Source organism: Platalea leucorodia (genome assembly GCF_965183815.1).
Source record: "Platalea leucorodia genome assembly, chromosome: 3".
In the NCBI taxonomy this organism is placed as follows: domain Eukaryota; kingdom Metazoa; phylum Chordata; class Aves; order Pelecaniformes; family Threskiornithidae; genus Platalea; species Platalea leucorodia.
Window position 1 is genome coordinate 121,063,524 of NC_138825.1, and position 22,730 is coordinate 121,086,253.

The 22,730-nt window shown below is 41.8% G+C and overlaps 1 protein-coding gene across 2 annotated transcripts in view; it reads left to right on the forward strand.

Moving 5' to 3' along the window:
- PTCHD4 (patched domain containing 4) overlaps window positions 1-22,464 on the forward strand; it is a gene marked incomplete at both ends in the record, with an annotated part of 88,281 nt that extends 65,817 nt beyond the window's left edge. For both annotated transcript variants that reach the window (XM_082305670.1, XM_082305671.1), the window contains one exon: window positions 20,831-22,464. In XM_082305670.1, coding sequence (XP_082161796.1) covers window positions 20,831-22,464 — 1,634 coding nt within the window. The remainder of the gene's footprint in view (window positions 1-20,830) is intronic.
- Window positions 22,465-22,730: the final 266 nt, after the last annotated feature.

A 22,730-nucleotide genomic window follows, 5' to 3' on the forward strand; every position in this document is an offset into this window, starting at 1 on the left:
TTTTTTCAATTGTTCACAGAATATCTCCCAAACACCGTGCTCCAAATCCCACCTTTAGTCCACAGGCCTCCCCCTCTCCTCCTGCGATGTGGTGAGTCACCTAGGGCAGACGTGGTTCATGCAGAGAATTGCACGAGACTGTCAGGCTGGTATGGGCATGCTGGCCAGTTGGCAGGCTTTATGGGACAGAGTAAGTAAGAGAAAAACTCCTTTCCTGCCTTGGCCTGGAAGCAGGCACTGAGCAAACATATAGCTTCTACTCAGTGAGGTAAATCCCCGTCACTGAGAATAGTACCCTATAAAACTAATAAACTTTTTATATGGTTTCTGTGAGGCATTACCAACTGAAATCATAGCAGCTGAGGTTTGGTTTACTGCTTAACCAACATTCAGGGAAGAAAAAAGGATACATTAAAAGAAGGAGATGTCTTACATTTCATACATAAATTTTAAGACAGCAAAGAATTGCTAATTAGAAAGAAGATAATTCTGATTTACTGGAATTTATCCAGAAGCATGAGAAGCACTTACAGATCAGTTGAACTGCCCAGAAAAGCATTCAATAACGTGAACATTTTGTATCAGAATTCACCATGAAATTGGCTTTAAATTTCTGAGACTGGCAAAGGGGAAGAGAAGAAGGAAAAAGAAAGTAGTATTTGTGACTGTTTTCTGCTCTCCTGGTAGCCTGCTGTCAGAATTTGGGGGCTTTCTTTGCAAACTAAGAGCGTAGAAAACTTCTTTTTGCTCAGCTGAGAGTCAGGATCCTTGCACAGTCCCAGGACGCCATTAACCGGAGCTGTTAGAGGAATCCCAGGTGCTGCTGCAAATCCTGAGAAAACAGCACAGGGCTGCAGTAATCTGGTGTTAGAACAGCAGAACTCTGCGTATAGTGAGAGCATGGCTACGTGAAGCTTTCACTTTCCCATTTAAAAAAAAAAAAAAATTAATCCTAAGTTTACAGAGGTAAGAATAAGATTGTATCTAAAAAGACATTCCAAAATGCAGATTATGTAGTAATTTTTTTATGGGTAAACATTTGTTTTGGTAACTTACTGCATCTCTTGACAAATACATTTTGGAAGACACAGGGTACATCTTACAGACCCCAGATAATGCAAAAAAAATAATTTTAATATTCCTCGCTGTTATATTTTTAACTTTTGCCCCAGTGCTCTGGTTTGTATTTAGCAATCTTTTAAGTTTGTATAGTGCAGTTGGAGCCTTATAAATGAAAACACTGTTATAACAATCATTTATCAGCTTGAGAGATATAGACTGAAACTGTACTAATTTCTGGCCCAGTCTTGCAACGATAACTCATGACAATATCTGAAATGCCTTTTAGTTCTTTAAAACTGAAGGGAAACAGCAATTTATGATGTCATAGTTTGGATGAGCGGGCAACATTCTCAGAAGCAATCATCTAAAATAAACTCATATACAGGTTCCTGTAGGAGGCAAACAACTTAAAATCTCTTTTTAAAACAAAACATAACTTTGGATTCTGTCCCATATTTAAATTTCAGTGAGATATATATATATCATTTGTTCATTTTATATTTATTGTTCTTTGCCTTTCTGAGTAAATTCAACGTACTGAGAGCACATTGCGAAGTGCTACTCACAAAGCTTTGCTGACATAAAAGTAATAAAAAGAAGCATGCCGTGAGATCAGTGATTCATTGAGAAGAGTCAGCACCTTGCTTCTGGTGTAGATTATAATTTTATTTCTTCTGAGTTTAGCAAGCAAAACCCTTTTTTTGGTAGCAGACTAGCAGAATGCTTCTCTTCCAATTTTTTACATCTCTCAGTTACAGCTACCAAGCAATTAAATGTGGTCTGTACTCTGGGCTGAGGTTATCTCTGCCTTACACCCATTGCAATGACTGACAATGCAACTTCTTAAAGTGTATAAAAAGCACTAAAACCAGAGAGTTTGAAGGAGTTTGATCTAGCAGTTTCCTCATTCCTCCTTTTTCTTTCACAGCACTGGGCTTCTTACAAGGGGTAATCTCCTGTTTGTCAGACTTTTTAGAAAAGAAGAATAGCTGAGACAGCACATCAGATGAAAAGAGAAGCAGAGACCATCTCCCCAATTCCTATTACCATGAAAATCTCTGCCTTTTGGTAATGGTGAGAGAAATCAATAAATTCACACAGTAAAGTCAGGTGGGAGTGACAGGCTCAGAAGAGCCAAGGGTTTGGTCCTAAAGCTGGCACTGGTGATACACTGTTGTATCAGTTATCCTTGAAAGTAAGGCAGCCTCTCTCTCTCCCACCAGTACAGCTGTAAGTACTTTCACCTAGTCTAGCCATCTCTATAAAAGAATGATCAAGTGAATTAGCATATTGTACTTTCTTCCATGTCCACAAAGTGATTAAGAACCCGCACCCACGTTTATAGATATAAACAGGAACGTTAGGTACCTCACCAGAACCAAGAAATTAAGCATCTATGTGGTTCTTGTGCACACACAGTGGCAGAACAGCAGCACCCTTTGGCTAAAGCCTTTACTAGAAAAGAGAAAAGGCCAAGGCTGTGACTATCTCTATGGTATTAAATCCTTTGCATGGTCCCTGGCATGATTTTGCCCTGTCCATGGCACTTTCCCAAATAATTTCCAGGTGCAAATGAGGGTTGGATGTAGCCATTCTACTTTGGAGGCTAAAGAAGTAAAATACCATAGCGATGCTTAGATTGCACCAGCTGGCCTCCGTGACAGAAAATTAACCCTAGAAATATACAATTCATTAGAATGGATGCAGGTTAGGAATCTCCAGTGCCCTCTGTAGGGACCTATGCACAACAAAAGATTCATCAGAGAAAGCATTCCCTCTCCAGTCCTTATCCTGCTCTCTTCCTCCTTGACGTATTAGGAAAGTACACATACAAATTAATTTAATGTTCAGAATTATTCACATCTGAAATTAAGGATATTCAAAATAATAATGGGAAAAGGGTGGGCAGGCAGCTGGCTCACTGCTCCTGGTATTCCTAGGAAAAAGGACACCCCCCAAAACAGAAATGTTTCTCATATATTGCTTTAAGGCCACAGTGAGTTTATGCAGAATAATAATTAAGTGAAAAGCTTAATTATACCTCCCTGGGACAGACTACTGAAGGTCAGGTTTCAGATACATTAATGAGCTGCTAAATGCTGCTAACTGGGAAAGGCTTTTTTTAAGTCCCGCACAAGCCAGCCCACTCATATTTTTCATGCCAACACTGGGCATATCAGACGTCTGTGGGAGTTTTGCCATGAAAAGAAAGCTCATTTTGTGCTTTATTTACAACCATTTCACCAGGTTTTATGAGAAGCAGCTTGAAGATGAGGCCGTGAACCACAAAACTGGGAAAGAGCTCGTGGGTCTAATTCTAGCTCTTCATGGGGTCCTCTGGCCAGTGATCTGGGGGCTGAATCAGCACTGTGCAGGGAAGGAGACTTTTGTTGTTGGCAGCCCTGCCTCTTGAAAAGGCTGAAAATCAACAAGGGAAGGAGTCTAGGGCTTGCAGAAAAAGCAACAGTCATGTGCTATCTTCAAAACTGGGAAAACAACATATTTTAACAGATGCCTATTAGTTTTGTACGGTTTACTTCTTCTGTGTCTTGGTCTAACACCCAAGATATGAATACCCAAACTATGACATATGCATATATTGATTGATTCCAGGCTTTAAGCATATAAATTGCAATAAAAGTCTCCAATAAAAGGAGAACAGCAAGGCCTGCTCAATACTAAGTGCTCGCTGATGGATCCTGGTGATATTTTAAAAGTAGATTTCTTTTTGCCTCAATTTCGGTGCCATAAAATTGGTGTAATACCCATAACAATCTCACAGAGGTCATGATATTCATTAATGCATGTAGTGCATGTGGGAATTGCTGCATGTACTGCCATATCAACACATGGCAAAATAATCAATTTGTAATCAGTGCTGTGTACAAATGGTGAGGGTAAACAGGACCTGAGACCATGCAGTAAATGAGGCAAATATTTGTATCAATTCAAAGACAAGTTTCTAAACGGTATTACTATAAGACTAAAATTAGTAAAGTCAAAAACTTAAATTCCAGAATTAAGGGCCAGAAGATCTGCATAGCTTTAATTCTTTCTCCACGTGCATATGGATTTTAATGCAGTCAGCCCCATGAATACATATGGACATAAAAGCATTCAGATTGATTCAGGCCAAAGGGTTTATCTAGCTCAGCATCCTATCTCTGATAGTAGCCAACGACAAGTGCTTTAAAAATGAGGATTTCAACAGGTCAAGCATAAAGTCACACTTTCCCAAAACACTCCCCCAGGCTCCAGCTTCTTCTTGGCTCACTGGCTTCCACGTCCAAATGTGTTGTCTCTGACTTTAATGATGCTTTCCATGCAATTTTTCTCCATGAATGTATGCAGGTCCTCTTAACCCCCTGAATGGTCCATATTAGTGTTACAGGTTTTTGAACAATTTTGATGAGAATCTAGCTGAGGGTCACGGAGCAGCAGGAGCAGCATCAATATGTTGCAGTTGTAATATTTCAATAGAGCTGCATAATGAAACATAAGAGTAGGGGTTTATTCCAGTCATTTGGATAAGTCATTTCTTCTCTTTTTGGTTCGTTTGATTTTTCACTCTTTGTCTAATGAGAAGAAACTCTTAGGTCCAAGGACAGGCTTTTTTGCCCATGCAGAGGCATGCTGAGGACCATTACAACCATTAGGCAGCGTGGCTGAATGAATTCCTGCATCTACGGCATTCCCTGGCACTGCTGTTTAATAAATGGTATATATGTAACTTACACATCCTGGATCTTCAAACTGCAGTCCCCAGGCTAAATTTATAGGGACAAGCTGGGAATATGGGAGAGGGCTGTTGCTCCCCCACAGCGTTACCCTGTGAGCAGCACAGCTTGTGTATCGCAACGTAGGGCAGCAGCTACATTGCTGCATCAGCCACTTGGCAGCTGCCTGTGTCTCGCAGCCGAAAGGGAGGATGCTTCCCTGCCTGAGCAGTCCTGCCGGCAAGATGACCTGAGCCAGAGCCGCGGTGCTGCAACGGGGCACGGGCAGCCCAACGCTGCAGTGCACCGAACGCCTCCTTCCTGAGCACCGTCTTGGGCTTGGCAAGGGCAGCAGAGCAGCCTCCCTCCACATTCTTGTGCAATGCAGAACCTGGGCTTGTTGGGAAGGGAAAGGGAGATTTAATTCCTCTTTTTCAAATTGCTGAGTCAGTCCTCCATATTTCCTTCACTCCCAGCAAACAGAAGTGAAAGGCTAACATTGCCTCCCTCTCTGCCTTCCCATCCCTTTTCTGAAGTAAACAAATGTCAGCAAATCCTACACTAACAGTGCTGTTAAAAATATCACCCTGTCAGCAGATGAGTTCATTCCCTTCAGTCTGGAGCTATCTTTTCATTGCAGAAAAGGTATGGGTTTACATCAAGATAAGTAGTTTAGATGGAAACCTCAGTGTCCAAGTGAAGAGCAGGCATGCTACGCTCTGCACTGTAGTGTCACCAGCTGGAGTAATTTCCGGATAGAAATTGTTAAAGAAGGAATGGATTTGACCTGCATTAACTATTGAGATAAAAGTTAGTCCTGCTTTTCTCAGCTAGAACCTGACCCTGGGGTAGCAATCAGAAAAGAGCTACTTCAGCCAAGGTGCAGTACTCACGCTCTTTAGCGTATTACAAGCCCCACGAACCAAGCTAACCACAGGACCAGATCTTCAGCCAGTGAGAAAAGATGGTGCTCGATTAGGCTTTGGGGATGTATGAGAAATATCAGTGATCAGACAGCTTATATCCCTTTGAAAGGGTCATAAACCCCACAAAGCTTTGTCCAGGAGAGCTTCCAGCTCTTCAAGCAAGGGGACGTCGGCTGGATAGACAGCCAATTTCACTGGAGAAAGTGAAGGGTGAACATTTTCCTGCTTTATTGCCTGTTACACTCTGGCATCCTGCACTTCAGAAACTGCAGACTGTGCAGACAAATGCATCTTGTCACTGAAAGGTCAAAGTTTTCCGCTTTCATAACTGGGTCCCACCACTGAAAAGGCTGTACACTTCCCTCATGGGTAACTCCAGAAACTTGTCCCACTCTCTTCAAACACTCATGCTCGCTCTTCATTTGCTCACTTACAAAAGCACCAGGCATTTTTTGGACACATATTCTTTCACCTTTTATTTGCTTCTCCAACTATTTAACCATTTTGTTGCTTTTCTTTGAAGAATCCACAATTTCTTTCTCTATGCCAGAAAGTAGTAAGTGACCAAACTCATTGTTTCTGTAATGATTCAAGTACAGATTATTTCTTCTGGATGCCAGAATCCACACTCAATCAAAGCATTTTCCTTTCTTGAGAGTCACTAGTACCTTAATCATCTGATTTTCTTTCAGATGTTACTGGATTATCAAATCCAGGTGATAAACGAAGCGTGATCTGATCAGTGTCACAAATCCATCCTATGCTTTTAGCATAAATGAATATATAATAAATTCATTAATGGCTTGATCTAAATTCATTCCCTTGTTTTCTATATGTCACTTAAACTTCTATCAATGAATAGCAATTTCCGTATGTGCAGTCTTTATTTACAATGTTCATTAGAAGGCTTAGATGAGAAACAGCGAAAAGCATTTTAATTCATTGCTAAGCACAGCAGAAAACTAAGCAGGATTCCAACTTTATATACAATTTGCAAGCAGTATACATTAGCTTAAACATAAATCTCACATAATGAGGTGTGCAGCCTGATGACTAATCACATCCATTGAAACATTCTCCGTGTTCAGCTCTGTTTCAATGCGTGGGGGTGGTGGTGGTGGTGTGGTTGTTATTTAACATTTCAGTTCCTTCTAACAAGAAGAAGAGGAGCTTCTAGGCATGAAAAACTGTAAAATTTGACCTTAAAATGAACTGTAGCAAACAAACCTTGAATACAAAGTGGTGTCACCGTCGTTCAGTTAGAAACATGTCTGTGTCTGGACTAGCAGGTCTTTGGCTCATCTCCAGTGCTCAACCCTGGGCTTCTACCCAGGGATGTTTATGGTGAAGCTCTGGAAAGGCCTTTTCAATATGAAAGATGGAAAACTGGATAAGATTCAAAATCAGAGATGCCAAATTCATGTTAGCGTTAATTATTCTTAATTTAAATCAAGATCAAGGTCCCGTTACGCTGGTCTCTGTGCGAACAGGGATAACAATGTTTGCCTTGGAGAGTCTGCAAAATGAGAAACAGAAACTGAGGAAAGATTGCGGATGTGCTGAAGAGATGTGACATCTAAGTAAATGATCACCATGTGATTTAGCCCAGTTCCCAGAGTGGCTTGCTCATGTCTGGGCTTCTTTATGTTGTCTGGAACAACATTTATTTTGAGGTGGATGGCAAAGGGTAGAGTGAGGGGGCTGTCAAGGACTGTGGAGCTGATTAGCTGAAGGGAGCACACAACAGAAAGGAGACCAACAGAGCAAGTGAACCATCGCTTTTCATCTGTGTTTCCAACAGATTGGCATTAACGTAATTTACAGACTGGTGTTCCTTAGGATCTTGGAATTTAACAGAGAGACTCCGCTATGACTGGTACATCATTACCTTGTTTTCTTCTTCTACAGGCATATGTTTCTATATAGACACCTTTCTGCAATAGAAGGACTTAAGAAAACAGAATGGAGACAGAAGATATGATTAATCTAACAATTTTAGCAATCTAAAATTCAGGCTTCTAGGCTAAACTAGCTGTCTCAGCTCCCTTTTTAACAGGTAAAAAGAGAGAGGCATTTTCATTGGAAGAGTCACGCAAACAGGTAACCTTAGGCTAAAGCAGCCAATATCTCCTGCTGTAGTCACTGCAGGGAGATCAGGTACGACAGCTATGGCTGTGGTTGAGAAGTTTGCAATATTTTATGGATGCAGTGTTAGGCTGATACTGAGCTCTTCTGAAAAGCCATTATACAACAAACACCAGACAGAATCAAATGCTTGCCTCTCTCCTCACTGCATTTCAGTCTCAAACACTCACAGGGTTGCTGTCTGCCAGGCTCCACTGAAATGTCCATGAGGAGACTCTTTTATGTTTTGGTCTCATCAGCAATTTCCAGAATTGTTTAAAAGGCTTTTAGAAGTGTGGAGCACACATAAAGGCATCGGTCATAGTCTGTATGTTTGATAGAAGTACTCCATGATGCACTGTTATTTTTTAATGGGGTTCACATTATAATGGGGATACACCAAATCTTGGGAGCTGGAAGCCACTGATGTGTTCAGGCCTGCAAAGTGGCCATAGGCTGGCAGATATATTTTTAAGGAAATTGAAATATCTATTAGGCATAACTGACTTCATTTATGATATTTGTGATAGCCTTAAGTGCATTTGCTGTGTTTGTTGAAAGCGCTAAAATCTAGCAACACCAGAATCCCTTCTGGAGCACTGGAGATTTCCCTGAGGTCCTTGTCACTAAAGACGCACAGTTCAGCTGGCTGAGGTTTCACTGCACTTGGTTAAACACTCCTGCTATAGAACCCAGCTGTGTAAATTAGCCAATTGATTATGATAGGGATTTGTTGCTTAAAAGAACAATTCTACCCTGCATACTTTTCAAGACGGAAAAGCACAACAGCGTATAAACTCCTCTGTCAGCATGTCTGCATAAATCTGGTTAGAGAAAAAAAAATGTGTATGCCATGGCATCACAAGGGGAATGTACCTAGAAATGACTTCATTTCTCTGTTTAGATGCTTTTTAATATTACAAAATGTGATGTCTCAAATGAGATAAAGACTCACATGTTTAGTGAAAACAAAATTTTTGCAGAAGATTCATTAGCAGATCATGGCTGGACTTTATGTACTTGTTGCTGTAAGCTCAGTGACATTCAGAAGGTGTAAATATTGTAATATCACTGATAGTCCCTATGACTCAAGGAAACTCCTCCCTTTGGACAATGCTAGTCAGTGGTTCATTGCTTCCGCAGTTAGACCCTCTGTCCCCAAAGTCTGAACCATCCCAGGCATCTTACTGGTAGGATGAGATCCTACTTCACTTCTTGCACTGAGGTTCTGGAGAAAGAGTAAACCACTTACCACTGTGACAGTGTTTTAGTCCCTCATCTGCCTCAGCAGACCCCGTTAGTTACCACGAAAAGAGTGTAATAGCTAAGGGAAAACTAAACAAAGAAGATATGGTCAGCAATCCAACTGTGTGACCAATTCAGTTACAATTATTTCAGAGCTACATAGAGATACAAAATGAAAACCATTCTTTTCCTGCCTATATTTTAGATTAGTTAAAAAAAATATATACTTTATCTTCTTATTCCTAATCAAGCTGGGAAGTTGTTTACTCAGCCTTGTGGTCAAGGTCCACTTCTTGTCTGGATTCATTGTCCTGAGATTTACCTTATGGAAGAGGATCTAGATTAAGGTACACTTTTCCTCGTATATCCTAATGCTGCCTGAGGTATCACCAAGCTTCAAATCCTCTTTGCCTTCTGCACCAGGGACTGCAAGGATTTACTGACTCATCATAAAGGAGCACTTTAATCATTCTTTCTATTGCTTCTTCCCTTGTGAAATGTAGACGGTCCTTGGTGACCATGATCAATTTGCTTAATCTCTGTGCTTCAGTTTTCTAAATGTAAGTGAGGATTCTAATATTAGTGATTAAGCAGAAGAACAAATGCATCTTATATTGCACTGTGTTGATATGGAAAGTTCCTCCTCTGTAAAAAAGTGATTGTGTAAGCCTAAACTATCTTAAATGGGGAGTATTTTCAAATCAATAGACCTGGATAAGTTCATAGTTTCATAAATTTTAAGGCCAGAAGAGAATATTAGATCGCAGCCTCACCTTCTGAATACCACAGGCTGTTAAGATGCACCTAAATAAACTATATTGTCTTAAAACATTTAATTAGACAGAGAATAGGTCGCATCAATATGCTACTAATGGCCATGGCCCCTGCTATCACGGGGCATTGATTAGATAAAGCAACAGCAGTTTTTCCAGGAGATGAATTGGCCTCTCTGGTGCTAAGGAAGAAAAAAAATCTCCATGTGTCCTGTTTGTCTGTTCCCAGGGGAAAAAAAAATGTGACTGGCCCCTCTAGGAGTTACAGGTTGTTTTTCTAGATAAAATAATGGAAAGGTCATTTTCTGTAGACTCACAGCAAAGAATTTTAATGTAAAAATATACTTTCTGCCCACCACTATGATTTCAAAGAAAGCTGTCCTTGCATCCTGCATATACATGGCAAGATTACAGGAGTGGCTGTTAATGAAAACTGAATATAATACTTGGGTTTCTTAGTGCAGAAATGTTGAGTAAAGCTCTGCTATGGCACTTACTTCTAAGGCTTTTTTTTTCCTATGATTAAAAGCCCTGTGATTTTTTTCCCCGTGATTAAAAACCCCATTACAGTATCCATTGCAGTTTTAATTTGAAATATAGCATAGACAGCAAGGATATCACCACATTGACTGCTATCACCTGTAGCAGCAAACCCTCTTCTTCATGTCTTTACCCAAAAAATTACAGAGTCAATCTGGTCTTCCTAGAAAGTTTACAAAAGCTGGCAGTACCCAGCTCCTCCTTCCAGCAGTGCCTAGTGACTTCAGACTGAGGTCTCAGTGGATATTATGTTGAGTGATAAATGCAGACCAAATTCCTATCCCAAGAAGCTGACAGATTGTAGCAGAGAGAACAGATAAATGCTGAACAGACATGCTTTGTTAAGACAATACAGAAGGTAGACTAGTTTTCATACTTAAGTAATCCTTAGCATCTTAAGTCAAAGTTAGGTATGATGGTACAAAAGTAGAGATGTAAGAGGTCTTGGGAATCTGCATAGAATCCACCTGACAGCACCAAGATAGGACATACCTAGCACTTCCATTAACATTTACTAATCTAACTTTTTTTTTTTTTTAAACTTGAAGAAGCCTGTATGGCCTTCTTAGTGTGTTCCAGTGTTTAATGAACCTTAGAGGAAAAAAGTTTTGCTTTTTCTGATATCTAACCTAAATGTTTTTTCTGCAGATGAAGCCAATGATTCCTTGTCCTCCTTCCACTAGAAATGAGAAAGGATTGATTGTTGTCCTCTTCATAATAACTTTTTTCGTCTTGAATGTTATTGAGTCCTCACTGGCATTGTGGTCTATAGGGGAAAAAAGGCCAACTAATTCAGCTTTTCTTTGTGTTTTTCATATTTCACAGACAGGGTATTGTTTGCTATTTTCATTCCCCAAGGCATTCAGACCAATTTTTCCAAATTTTTTAAAAAAATGTCCCTGCTCACAGAGGGACTGGAGCTAGATGATCTTTAAAGGTCCTTTCCAACCAAACCATGATTCTATGATTCTATGAAAATATTGTGCCCCATTTCAAAACAGTGCTCCAGTTTATGCCTCCATCACACTAGAGTAAGCAAAATTATTGCCTCCAAATTTTTATGTTATTACTGTTAATTCAGATTTTTACATGTTGTAACAGAATATTTGAAGTTCCCCATATCCGCTAAACAATCTTTTGTCTCACTTCTCCTTCACCTGTTATTCCTTATTATGCATTTCTTTCTTTTGATTTCCTCAAAGCACCTTGCATTTATCTTCATTAAATTTCATCTTATTGATTTCTGACAACTTCTCCAAGTTTAAAGTCTTGCTCTACAGAGGGTTTGAACTCCTCCCCAGTTTAACCTCACACACAAATTCCATAAGTGTCCAGATCATTAATAGAAAATATAAAAAAGAACCAGGCCCAAAATGGACCTTTGATGCAATCTCACTTACAATGTCCGTGTGAAAATTGACAGATCATTGGAAAAAACTCTATATGTGCACACTTTCAATCAGTTGAATACATATTTCCCATGTTTTCCTCTAGACAGTATTGCCTTAATTTGTTTGTCAGAATACTAAGTACAATAGTATTAAAAAACTTACTAAGCCCAGTAGAAAGATATTGAAAGACTTAGTGAGAGAGACAGCCTGTCTCCTTCTCCTTCTTTCCATTAGAATCATAGAATCCTTTAGGTTGGAAAAGACCCTTAAGATCATCAAGTCCAACCTAGCACTGCCAAGTCCATCACTAAACCATGCCCCTAAGCACCACATCTACACATCTTTTCAATACCTCCAGGGATGGGGACTCAACCACTTCCCTGGGCAGCCTGTTCCAGTGCCTGACTACCCTTTCAGTGAAGCAGTTTTTCCTAATATCCAACCTAAACTTGCCCTGGAGCAGCTTGAGGCCATTTTCTCTTTTTCTATCGCTTGTTACTTGGGAGGAGAGACCAACCCCCACCTCACTACAACCTCCTTTCAGGTAGTTGTAGAGAGCAATAAGGTCTTCCCTCAGCCTCCTCTTCTCCAGGCTGAACAACCCCAGCTCCCTCAGCCGCTCCTCACCAGACTTGTGCTCTAGACCCTTCACCAGCTTCGTTGCCCTTCTCTGGACACGCTCCAGCACCTCCATGTCCTTCTTGGAGTGAGGGGCCCAAAACTGAACACAGTACTCGAGGTGCGGCCTCACCAAAGCCAAGTACAAGGGGATGATCACCTCCCTGCTCCTGCTGCCTGCAGTATTCCTGACACAAGCCAGGATGCCATTGGCCCTCTTGGCCACCTGAGCACACTGCCAGCTCATATTCAGCCGGCTGTTGACCAACACCCCCAGGTCCTTTTCTGCCAGGCAGCTCTCCAGCCACTCCTCCCCAAGCCTGTAGAATTGCATGGGATTGTTGTGACCCAAGTGCAGGACCTGGCACTGAGCCTTGTTGAACCTCATACAGTTGTCCTTGGCCCATCAATCCAGCCTGTCCAGGTCCCTCTGTAGGGCCTTCCTACCCTCCAGCAGATTAACACTCCCACCCAACTTGGTGTCATCTGCAAACTTATGGAGGGTGCACTCAATGCCCTTATCCAGATCATTGATAAAGATATTAAACAGAACTGGCCCCAATACCGAGCCCTGGGGAACACCACTTGTGACTGACTGCAAACTGGATTTAACTCCATTCACCACAACTCTTTGGGCCTGGCCATCCAGCCAGTTTTTTACCCAATGAAGAGTACATCTGTCCAGGCCATGAGCAGCCAGTTTCTCCAGGAGAATGCTGTGGGAAACAGTGTTAAAGGCTTTACTAAAGTCCAGGTAGACAACATCCACAGCCTTTCCCTCATCCACTAAGTGGGTCACCTTGTCATAGAAGGAGACCAGGTTAGTCAAGCAGGACCTGCCTTTCATAAACCCATGCTGACTGGGCTCGATTCTCTGGTTGTCCTGTATGTGCCACGTGATGGCACTCAGGACGATTTGCTCCATGACCTTCCCCAACACCAAGGTCAGGCTGACAGGCCTGTAGTTTCCCGGATCCTCCTTCTGTCCCTTCTTGTAGATGGACGTCACATTTGCTAACCTCCAGTCAACTGGGACCTCCTCAGTTAGCCAGGACTGCTGATAGATGATTGAAAGTGGCTTGCTGAGCACTTCCACCAGCTCTCTCAGTACCCTTGGGTAGATCCCATCCAGTCCCATAGACTTGGGTGTGTCTATGTGGTATAACAGGTTGTTAACCATTTCCCCTTGGATTATGGGGGCTTCATTCTGCTCCCCATTCCTGTCTTCCAGCTCAGGGGGCTGGGTACCCTGATAACAACTGGTCTGACTATAAAAGACTGAGGCAAAGAAGGCATTAAGTACCTCAGCCTTTTCCTCATCCTTTATCACTATGTTTCCCCCCACATCCAATAAAGGATGGAGATTCTCCTTAGCTCTCCTTTTGTTGCTAATGTATTTATAGAAATATTTTTGTTGTCTTTTACAGCAGTAGCCAGTTTAAGTTCTATTTGGGCTTTATCCCTTCTAATTTTCTCCCTGCATAACCTCACGACATCCTTGTAGTCCTCCTGAGTTGCCTGCCCCTTCTTCCAAGGGTTGTAAACTCTCCTTTTTTTCCCAAGTTCCAGCCAAAGCTCTCTGTTCAGCCAGGCTGATCTTCTTCCCCACCAGCTTGTCTTTTGGCACATGGGGACAGCCTGCTCCTGTGCCCATAAGATTTCCTTCTTGAAGAATGTCCAGCCTTCCTGGACTCCTTTGCCCTTCAGTACTGCCTCCAGGGGACTCTGTCAACCACACTCCTAAACAGGCCACAGTCTGCCCTCCAGAAGTCCAAGGTAGCAGTTCTGCTGACCCCCATCCTTATTTCTCCAGGAATTGAAAACTCTATCATTTCATGATTGCTACGCCCAAGACAGCCTCCAACCATCACATCAACAACCAGTCCTTCTCTGTTCACAAACAGCAGGTCCAGCAGGGTGCCTTCCCTAGTTGGCTCCCTTACCAGCTGCATCAGGAATTTATGTTCCACACACTCCAGGAACCTCCTAGACTGTTACCTCTCTGCTGTATTGTATTTCCAGCAGACATCTGGTAAGTTGAAGTCCCCCATGAGAACAAGGGCTAGCGATTGTGAGACTTCTCCCAGCTGCTTACAGAACATTTTGTGTGCCTCTTCATCTTGGTTGGGTCATCTATAACAGATTCCCACCATGATATCTGCCTTGTTGGCCTTCCCCCTGATTCTTACCCATAAACACTCAACCCTATCGTCACCATCATTAAGCTCTAGACAACCAAAACACTCCCTAACACACAGGGATACCCCACTGCCTCTCCTTCCTTGCCTAGCCTTTCTGAAGAGTTTATAGCCGTCCATTGCAGCACTCCAGTTGTGTGAGTCATCCCACCATGTTTCTGTGATGGCAACTATATCATAGTTTTTCTGCTGCACAAAGACCTACAGCTGCTCCTTTTTGTTGCCCATGCTGCATGCATTGGTGTAGATGCGCTTCAGTTGGGCTATCAATCCTGCCACCTTTTTAAGGGGAGAAGCCCGAATTCCTATGTGACCATACTCAGGCACTTCCGTGGTTTCTAACACATGGATAACAGTGGTGGGTTGACCCTGGCTGGACACCAGGTGCCCACCAAAGCTGCTCTATCACTCCCCTCCTCAGCTGGACAGGAGAGAAAACATAACGAAAGGCTCTGATTTTACCAACCAAATCAGAGTAAGGTAATGAGAAAATAAAAATTCAATCTTAAAACACCTTTCCCCCACCCCTCCCTTCTTCCCGGGCTTAACTTTACTCCCAAGTTCTCTACTTCCTCCTTCCTGGTGGCACAGGGGAACAGAGAGTGGGGGTTGGGGTCAGTTCATCACACATTGTCTCTGCTGCTCCTTCCTCCTCAGGGCAAGAACTCCTCACACTTCCCTTGCTCCAGCATGGGGTCCCTCCCATGGCAGACAGTCCTCCACAAACTTCTCCAACGTGAGTCCTTCCCACGGGCTGCAGTTCTTCACAAACTGCTCCAACATGGGTCCCTTCCACAGGGCGCAGTCCTTCAGGAACAGACTGCTCCAGCATGAGTCCCCTGTGGGGTCACAAGTGCTGCCAGCAAACCTGCTCCAGTGTGGGCTGCTCTCTCCATGGAGCCACAGGTCCTGCCAGGAGCCTGCTCCAGCACGGGCTTCCCATGGGGTCACAGCCTCCTTTGGGCATCCCCCTGCTCTGGTGTGGGGTCCTGCAGGGGGGACAGCCTGCCTCACCATGGTCTTCCTCATGGGCTGCAGGGGAATCTCTGCTCTGGCGCCTGGAGCACCTCCTCCCCCTCCTTCTGCACTGACCTTGGTGTCTGCAGGGTTGTGCCTCTCACATATTCTCACTCCTCTCTCCGGTTGCAGTTGCTGTTGTACAGTTGTTTTTTTTTTCTCCCCCTTCTTATATATGTTATCCCAGAGGTGCTACCACCATTGCTGATGGGCTTGGCCTGGGCCAGTGGTAGGTCTGTCTTGGAGCTGGCTGGCATTGGCTCTGTTGGGCAGAGGGGAAGCTTCCAGCGTCTTCTCACAGAAGCCACCCCTGTAGCCCCCCTGCTACCAAAACCTTGCTATGCAAAACCAATGCATGGATCTCCATCCCCTGCCTCCACTGAAATGGCAGACCAAAGGACCTTGCCAGCACACTGTCCCTCAAATATTTGCATGCTGCCCCCAGGCTTATCTTTAGTGAATCAGTTTTTATCCCTTTGTTAGGCTAGTTATTTTTCAAAGCAAGAAATTAGGTTGACTTGAGATTATTTGTTTTCGATAAATCTATATGATTTTTTTCTTATCACTTTCCTGTCCTCTTGGTGATGGTAAATTGGTTTGCAATTGCTTATTCTATTACCTTTTGAGATAGGAACTAAGCTGATGGACACTAAGTTCTGTAGGTCATCTTTTTTCTCCTTTTTGAAGATAGATACTGTGTTTGTCCTTTGTTCTTCTTGGACCATCCCATCTACATTCATTCTCTAAGGTTACTGCTAATAGTTTAGATTGCTTTGACTCAGCTTTTAATTCATTAATTTCTCCAGGTTCTTCCAGCTTGAACAAATTTAACTGAATCAAGTGGTCTTTAATCTGTTATTGCACTCTTCATGTTTTTATCTCTATTCTCTTCAAATTTATTTCAAATATCTTCTTATAATTAACTTTTTGTTTTGAAAGTTGAGGCAGAAAAAGCATTACGTATTTATTTCCACCTTCTTTGCAGCCACCCTTATTTGCTCTCCTAACCTCATAAGTAATGGAATAAAAATTTCTCTTGTCTCTTTTCTTCTTAAGTAGTCATAGGCCATTGGTTGTCTGGCAAATAAAAAAATGCTGTACTTAGTTCATGTCATGTTAATACTAGAGAAACTTGGCAGTTTTGACCCAGAGCCAAAGACCCTGTGAACCTTCCTAGAATTGCTCAGTGAACTTAACTCCAGTCAATGTTGTCAGTGACATTAGCCATGAAGCTGAAGGAACAGAATTTTACAGAGTGACTGTGGTGTCTGAATCATCAGAAATGTCAGGAAAATATTGGTTTCTGTCCAATTCAGAAAAAAATGGATTTGTATCCATTGGGGAATAGGGGAATAGACCTGCTTATCTGGGGAGAACAACAGAGGCTGACTGGAAAACTTGGTATAAGAGTAATGATGTAGGAAAACCAGTCAGGGAAAGATTTCTTCTTGTGGCAGCAAGGGAATTACTGCACTGTATTCCCAGTTCCTGTATTTGTGTGATAGAGCTGAAGTTATCTGCAAAAGGGGGGTAAATGGAAATTTTACATTTGTGTAATAATAATCATATGAAAAAAAAGTCAATATTACTGCAAATTGTTGATAGAGCTGGTAGACCATTGCTTCACCTAAGGCTTCTTTGGAAAGCGCCAGTCCATCATAACTTAAACCATTTCTTCAAAAGGACCGCTTTTGCTAAATTTCCAATTTAAAACATTACAATGATCCACAGTATCTGTTTTAACACTTCCAAAATCTTTTGTTTTTTATTTGATGTTGCCAATTACTTTTAGCCATGATTCCTAACAAGAGCTTCCCACAGTTATTCTCTCCATACATTTGCAAGTATAACAACAGCCTGCAAATAATGGGCCAATTTCGGTCACCTCTAGAGGAAGGATAGACATCTCAGAGACTACTGTAGCCCTAGAAGCTTTGTGACAATTGATGCCTAGAAAGAGGAAAAATCCCAGATTAGCATCTCATAGAAGAGGCAGAAGACAGAACTCAGCTATTCTATGTTTTATTGGTAACATCCAGATGGCAAATTAGCCTATGCATCTTGGACAGCCAGCTAGGAGCTGTGGACATGTGGTCAAGGAGAGGTGTCGGAAGGGTGAGGGATGCTGGGACTGTTCAGATGGGAGATCCCAGGAACAAAGGATGCATGCATAGAACAGGTTTTATTAAAGACCCTGCTCATGGACCAACAGGTTTACATTTTGCTTAGTTCAGCCGTAGAGTTATACTGGCTGAGAGTTTGAAACAAAAAAGAGCCAGTCCTTCCTTCATTCGGCAAGTAATAGAATTATAAAGGTCCTGGTAGCAGGAGGCTGTGGTGGCCAAAAGCATGAGTTCATTTAGAAATGGTTTAGACAGATGAATAAAGGTCCCTCAATGCCTCCAAACATGATGTTGCAAACACAGCCTCCAGTTTTGGCAGGCCTTTTGGCTGAATACAAAAAACTCAGAGGTTGAAATGGAAAAGAATTAATCTATATGTTTCCAACATCTTTTTCTTGAAAATCTGTCCCTGCACTTTGTCAGGTCAACTAGACAGAGGTAGAACAATCCTTGGTTCGACGCAACGTGGGTACCATTGTGTTGTCAAAGGGAGAAGAGAGAAGTTAGAGAGGACAGATGTTCTCAAAGTCTCAGCTATACCCTAAATTAGTGTTTCCAATGTGCAGTCTGTGGACCAAGGATTCCCTTAGTCTTAGATCACAGCAAGGTACCTGGGACAGTGGGGGGAAGAGAGGAAACTGAGGTAAAAAACAGCATCTCCACTCACTAAGATCACTCCGCCCTCAGTGCAAGAGTCTTGATGGGATGGGGAGATGGGATGAATGACACCAGCAACAGGAGCAGAAATCCTGTGCTACTAGTCATCCCCCTCAGCCTTCTTCATAAGAGAAGAAAACAAAAAGAGAGAGTAAGAAAGGAGTGCCTAAAGCTGGAAGAGAAGGTGCAAGAATGAGGTCAGGAACTGGCTCAGAAAGACAGGTGTTATGGACATATGGGATATGAACAAGTTTTAAGTGGTAAAGTCATATATTAACGGGACTTTGTCAGAAATGTCTGGAAAAGAACCATCCAAAATGAATCGGTAGATGGAGAGGGGCTGAACACAGACATCTGAGGGAGATCATTGTGCTCTATTGTCCCCAAAAGAGAATGAAATACAGCTCCTATACCGTTAAATTAAACCATGCCAGGACATGGGCACTGGAAGTGGTGACCACCCAGCCTGGTCCACACCCTGCAGGGTACTTACACGCTTATTTTAAGCATAATATAAAATTGCATCCAAATCACTGGATTCTGTAGCTTTACTCAGCCCAAAGAGCCAATTCTTTCTGTTTGATGGTCCAAAAGTGACAGTGTGCAAGACAGCCGTGCCTTGAGAATTTGAACAGGCTCACTCTAAACTTACCAGGGAATTCAAGGTCCCTCCTGTACCAAGATGCTGATTCATAAGAGAGCAACATTTCCACACAAGCTTTTTGCTAACTGTAAGACTTCTGTTATACTGTATGTTTATCTTTCACTAGGGACACTGATTTGCAGTAAAACAGGTAACATTCACAGAACTTGACAGTTTATGCTGTAATTTTCCCTGTCTAGAATGGCTGTCAGGAGTCTGCTTTGGGCAACATAAGCAGCTGTATGAATCCAAACAATTTAAATCAAAAGACAAACTCAACAGACTTTTTGTTCACTATTACACACTTCATTATTTGCAAATCTCCTCTTGTCATATTTCTGGTTTTGTTACAAGAAAATTACCTTTGTGCATGCTTTGTTGCGCTCAATTCTTCTACTGCAGAGAGTGAAGGCACACAAACAGAGCTAGGAGCATCTGCAATCTGCTTCTACTTCTTTCTCTGCTCAGTAGTGTGTTTCCTTACATTGTCCAGAATTTTGTCAGGGCTTGATCCAAAGTGCAGAGAACTTCCACTTTCTCATCCAAACCCAAATACGTGTTTTTAATTTTTGACCAAACTTTTTATTTGAAAGCCAAACCCTTTTGGCTGTATTTTTTAATGTTATTTTTTATATTTTGCCCAAATTGAAATTCTCTAATGGGAAATAAAAAATATGTGTGTTTGTGTGTATATATATATTCAACATATAAATTATATGAATATGTATACATAATGAATAACTTTTACTAGTTAAACCTTTTCTAGTAAGATTAGCTTCAACTTTACCATTCTGTCCCAAAGTTTAATAGCTGTAGACTTCCTGGACTGTGACTGGGATGAGTAAAATGAAAGTAAGTCTGTATTAAGCTTTAATTTATTAAAAAATCATACCCTAAAATACTTCTCAGCATGGAATACAAAGTAAGAACCTGTCATGGAGCACTGATCTTGCCTGGCTCTTTTCTGAGTGTCATCTCATGTGAGCTAAGGGAATTCCTTCTCTGCAGGAGGAGCTCTGGATAGCTGAGAGAGAAAAAGAGAGACAGACATAATAATGAAAAAAACCCATAAGTTTTCTAGGCAATGGATGTGGACCAGTGATTTAGCCAATACTGTACTCTCCATTATTACCACCAGCACATCAACTTTCTTATAGCGTGGAAACTTCTGCTATCACTGAGAAGTTCCAACTTCACTCAGTAGGTAAAGAACAATCATACAAATTATTCTGGTTATTTGTACTTAATGGCAGTAAATTTTTTCCTTTGTCCAGCATGAAGAACCAAGGTATCCCTTTCTTGGTCACACCTCCTCATTTCTCAAATAATGTCTTTAATTTATACTCTCTGGAAGAAAATGTTGTTACTTGCATTTGTAAGTGTTTCAAACTGAATCCCTTAAACATTGAAAGGTGTAGTAGGATGCCACAAGGAGTTTCAAGAATGAAGCCCAGACTTGAATTAATGTTCTCCTTTGTCCTATATAGGCAGTCCATTTGGGAACTATATTCAATGTCTATTAAAATCAATGAGTGTCTTTTAAAGGGTATTTCATCATTTCATTTCTGAGCATGGAGAGTCTCAGAATATCAGGCTGTTGATTTAAGCACCTGCATATGAATTCTGGTACCTAGCTTTAGACAGACACTCCACAATTTTCCGTTTGTTTAACTGGTGACAATATCATAACGAAGCTTAGCTGAGAAAATTTTTTGCCTGTTGGAGGATGAAAAACCTGGAGGATGATGGACCTCCCTTTACATATGGACATGTATATACTTTGTTTTCTCATTTCAGGTCATGGAACCAAAGGAGTGTTTGAACTTCTTTCAGGATGGCGTCGAACCAGAGAGAATCTGCCATTCAAGGACAGAGTAGCAGATGCCTACTCAGATGTCATGGTCTCCTATACAATGACAAGCTCCTTGTATTTCATAGCCTTCGGCATGGGTGCAAGCCCTTTCACCAACATTGAAGCTGTAAAAGTCTTTTGCCAGAACATGTGTGTCTCCATCCTGTTGAACTACTTCTATATCTTCTCGTTCTTTGGTTCCTGCCTGGTCTTTGCTGGCCAGTTGGAGCAGAACCGTTATCACAGCATCTTCTGCTGTAAAATTCCTTCAGCAGAATACCTGGACCGGAAACCTGTGTGGTTCCAGACCATGATGAACGATGGCCATCACCATACTTCTCATCATGAGACCAACCCGTACCAGCATCACTTTATCCAGCATTTCCTCCGAGAGCATTACAATGAGTGGATTACCAATATCTATGTCAAGCCATTTGTGGTGATACTGTATCTTATTTATGCCTCTTTCTCCTTTATGGGGTGCTTACAGATTAATGATGGAGCCAACATTATCAACCTTCTTGCCAGTGAGTCTCCAAGTGTCTCCTATGCCCTCATACAGCAAAAGTATTTCAGCAACTACAGCCCAGTGATAGGTTTCTACATTTATGAACCTCTGGAGTACTGGAATGGCACTGTACAAGAAGACCTAAAAACACTAAGCCAAGGGTTCAATACAGTGTCCTGGATTGAACAGTATTACCAGTACCTTAGAGTGGGTAACATCAGTGCAACCAACAAAAGTGACTTTATCAGCATCCTCCAGAGCTCCTTTTTAAAAAAGCCAGAATTCCAGCACTTCAAAAATGACATCATTTTCTCCAAAGCTGGAGATGAGAACAACATAATTGCTTCTCGTTTGTACCTGGTGGCCAGGACTAGTGAAAACACACAGAGGGAGGCGGTAGAATTGTTGGAGAAGCTGAGGCCACTCTCTCTTATACAGAGCATCAAGTTCATTGTGTTCAATCCTACCTTTGTTTTCATGGACCACTATGGTTTATCAGTAACTATGCCTGTCCTGATTTCTGGTTTTGGCATCCTGCTGGTGTTAATACTGACCTTTTTCCTGGTTATCCATCCTCTGGGAAATTTCTGGTTAATTCTCAGTGTCACCTCGATAGAGCTGGGCGTCCTTGGCTTGATGACCTTATGGAATGTAGACATGGATTGCATTTCTATACTGTGCCTTATCTACACTTTGAATTTTGCCATAGATCACTGTGCACCCCTGCTTTATACATTTGTACTAGCTACTGAGCACACCCGAACTCAGTGTATAAAGAACTCCCTCCAAGAGCATGGGACAGCCATTTTGCAGAACGTTTCTTCTTTTCTTATTGGGTTGGTCCCCCTTCTCTTTGTGCCTTCAAACTTGACCTTCACACTGTTCAAATGCTTGCTGCTTGCTGGCAGTTGCACACTTCTGCACTGTTTTGTTATTTTGCCCGTCTTTCTAACTTTTTTCCCACCTTCCAAAAAGCACCACAAGAAAAAGAAACGGGCCAAAAGGAAGGAACGAGAAGAGATTGAATGCATAGAGATTCAGGAGAATCCTGATCATGTTACAGCAGTCTGAAAGGCTTAGAAAAAATAATAGTATATTCTCTTTTTAAAAAAAGCGTTGCACAGAGATGCAGGGAAAATAGAGCAAAGATCTCAGCTGCTTGTGCTGGCCAGGTCTGACAAGGCAAAGGAAGATCAGGAAGGGGTATTCATGACACATCAAGGTGCAAACTTTTTTTAACAAAAATAATGAAAGTAAAAATAATCTCAAATGTTTCCTTTGAATCCTCATTCTCCACCAGGGAAGAGTCTGTTAGCCATTAAGTGTTTCTGAATCTC